Source organism: Galeopterus variegatus, unplaced genomic scaffold, assembly GCF_000696425.1.
Source record: "Galeopterus variegatus unplaced genomic scaffold, G_variegatus-3.0.2 Scaffold8351, whole genome shotgun sequence".
Taxonomy (NCBI): domain Eukaryota; kingdom Metazoa; phylum Chordata; class Mammalia; order Dermoptera; family Cynocephalidae; genus Galeopterus; species Galeopterus variegatus.
Window position 1 is genome coordinate 73,869 of NW_007734462.1, and position 3,201 is coordinate 77,069.

Here is a 3,201-nt window from a genome sequence, read left to right on the forward strand (position 1 = left end):
GGGTTGCGGTCCGTTGCCGGACACGAAAAAAGACAAAAAGGAAAAAAAAAAAAAAGAAATATTCTTTATAAATTTACAGTGTGACACTGGGGACAAATAGTGAGCTTTGGATTTTGATAGATCTGGGTTTAAATAGTGGGTCTGCTACTTGGTGATAGTGGTTGGTGATCTTGGCAAAAGTACCTAATCCCTTCTCCCCGAACCTTTAAACTAAATATTATATCCAACTTATTGTGAGGATTAAATAAAATAAAGGATATAAAGTTGTAAGTAGAGTGACTGGAGGCACTTGACTGAGTTCTTTTAGCTATTATCTCTGTTTCTCTGTCAAATTTCAGGTTTGGAACTTAAGCATCTTTGGTCCCAGAAAAGACTGATGAGGAAGTTGCTAGAGCTACTGAACTTGTAGGCAGGCTCAGGGGGTCTATTTTCTGGCTAAGCCAATGGAGGTAACTAAGCTTATGCAATAGTCCAGGGAGGTAGACACAAAAACAAAACAAAACAAAACAAAAAAACCCTGATGAGAAGCAAAGCAGACAAGAGGTGTGAGAGGGACATGCTTTATCCCTCTATATCACCCAGGAGCCAAGCAGCTCATTGCTTAGTCACTCACACAGACTTTTAGACCTTTTAGACTTAGAAAAGAAAATCTAGTAATCCTGGCTTTTCTAATAGGGAAATTGAGGCTTAGGGGTAAAATAACTTGTTGAGGTTCTATAGCTGCAGATCTAGGAAAGAAGTCCGCTTTCCTGATTCTTGGTCCATTATTCCTTCTTCTAAGCAATTATGTCTCTTCTTACTTGCTCAAATGAAGAAGATGGCACCAGCTAAGACACTGAATTTCCAAACCCCAGTCAGCAATCCTCTACAGCACTAATCTTCCAAAGGATGTATACCAGAGAACTCTTTTAGAAAAAGCACACTCTTTATTTTTAGTTAGGGTTTCCCCTCCTCCCTCCCATTCCCTTCTCTTTTTTTGCTCTAGTATTCAGGGCTGGATGTTGTATGAGTCTCCAGGACTCTTACCCTCCCTTTGGTCCAATGCATGGATGAGAAAAAAGCCAAGATGTCTGCTCCCCCAAGATGGGTCCCCTAGATCATGCTTGGCTTTCTTAGGCCATTAGGCATCCTGAGCAGGAGACAGTCTCATGGCCATCTTACTGACCAGCCTCCAAAGATGGAGATAGCCCAGATATGAGTAACAACAATTAAGAGCAATAGTCACTATCATCTTATAAGTACCTACTATGCAATCAACAATATACTGGGTGATTTATAAATATTATCTCCTATAGTCTCCACATATCCTATATGGTGGGCCTTAGTATCTTAATTTTTTAGATTTTGTACCTAAAGTTACACAATTAAGTGGTAGAACTGAGTTTCAAACCCAGGTTCCATGCTCTTAAGAGTTATGACACTACTTTCCTCATTGGTAGAGAGATCAAAGAGTGTTTGCTTCATTTAAGGGTTCTTCATAGAAAATTCCCTCCTTTCACTAAAGGCTACATTCTCCACTAAGGCAGCCCAATTTTGCATCATTAAATATATCATTTTTTCTCCCACACATACCAAAATTTCTCTTCTATGGGGCAGAGACTAGGTGGGGGCAGGGGAAAGACTTGTATTACTTCTAAAGGTTAGAGTGTGCCCTTTATGGTGAAGACAATTTAATTATTCTTTATTAAGAAAGAATTTTCAAGAATTTATCAACCTAGTCAATGAGGCATGTACTTATAACTCAGGAATCCATGTGCACACTCAAGTAACTTGCCAAAGAAAATGAACTTTCATGTAAAATTGTAATTTTTGTTTTTGATTCTAGGAAATAAGTCACCTTATGATTAGAGGTCAGTGACATTAAATATTTAAATTACAACTGCTGACAACATAAACATTACCATTTTCCTCAGTATGGCTTATCTTACCTTGATCTTTTGGTGGTACTGATAAAGAATTCTGCATTATGATGTATTTGACTTGAATAGTACTTTCCTAAAAATAACCAAGCACAAATAATAATTAGAAAATAATTGAGATGTCATGTTAGTGCATACTAAAAATATAAATTATAAGCTGTTTTTTAGTGTTTCTATTTATAACTACATGAATAAAAAGAAATAGACTGAGCCATTAAGAACTGATGTTTTTATTTTCTCCTCATTTTTCTACAGACTGGATTTTACTGAATGTACTAGAATGGGTGTGAAGAGGAACACAATGACATGTTGAGTCAGGGAACTTACCTGCATCTCTGCTCTTGTAGAGTCATGTACAAGTTGGCAACATTAAGATTCCCTCAAAATGCCTCACCTGACAATTATGTTTCATATACTCTGTTTAAGAAGAAATAACTAAAACGTGTAACAGTATAGGTAAAGGTAATATAATTGCAGTGTACTCATTTGATAATATATAATTCAGTCATTAAAATATGATTATGAAAATTATGTAGCATCACGGAAATTTTGATGATCCAATAACTGAATAAACAAATGACAAACTAGCATTACAACTATATAAAAAATAAAGGCATAGAAAAACTCATGGCAGAAAATATGTATATTTGCATTGTGTTTGGTGATGAAATTATGAGTGTTACCCCTCCCTCTCATTTTAGCTATTTATTGTCTATAATGTGGGGTTCCATATTAATAAAACATTTGAATATAAAAATAAGACAATTAAAATCCTTAAAAATATACGGATAAATATTTTTATAAGCTTTCACACAAAGAAGTGTTTCTAAGCATGACACCAAAGACAGGAACCATTAAGATAAAGATTGATACATTTTTTTCACTTAAAATTTTAAATATCTTTTAAACAAGAAAATGGGGCAAAATTAAAAGGCACAACTTCTACTTCTAGATATGATAGACTAACAAAGACCAGATTTGCCATTCTGCCCAAAACAACCAAACCACAGACAGAATATATGAGCCAATGTTTTAAAAACATTGGATGTCGGGTCATGAAAAACTGATCCCTGAGAGACAGGAAACAATTGAGATGAACACAGGACTACACTGCAGGGAGAAAACACCCCGGTGGAGATTCCCAGAGTACTGGAGAAAAGAGAGCTGCACAGAAAGAGCACAATGAAGATGGTCCCCATCGAGTATTCACCTTCCTAATGATAAGCACATGCAAATGAGGAAACACTCTGAGGCCAGAGAAAGATCCAAGGTGCTCTACCCT

At 36.1% G+C, this 3,201-nt stretch overlaps 1 protein-coding gene across 1 annotated transcript in view; it reads right to left on the reverse strand.

Annotated features, from left to right (window-relative positions):
• Positions 1-1,991, reverse strand: part of ZNF438 (zinc finger protein 438) — a 29,240-nt gene extending 27,249 nt beyond the window's left edge. Inside the window, exon 1 of the mRNA XM_008592812.1 lies at positions 1,929-1,991. Within this exon, the coding sequence (XP_008591034.1) occupies positions 1,929-1,965 (37 nt within the window). The 5' untranslated portion in view covers positions 1,966-1,991. The remainder of the gene's footprint in view (positions 1-1,928) is intronic.
• Between the last annotated feature and the right edge of the window lie 1,210 nt (positions 1,992-3,201).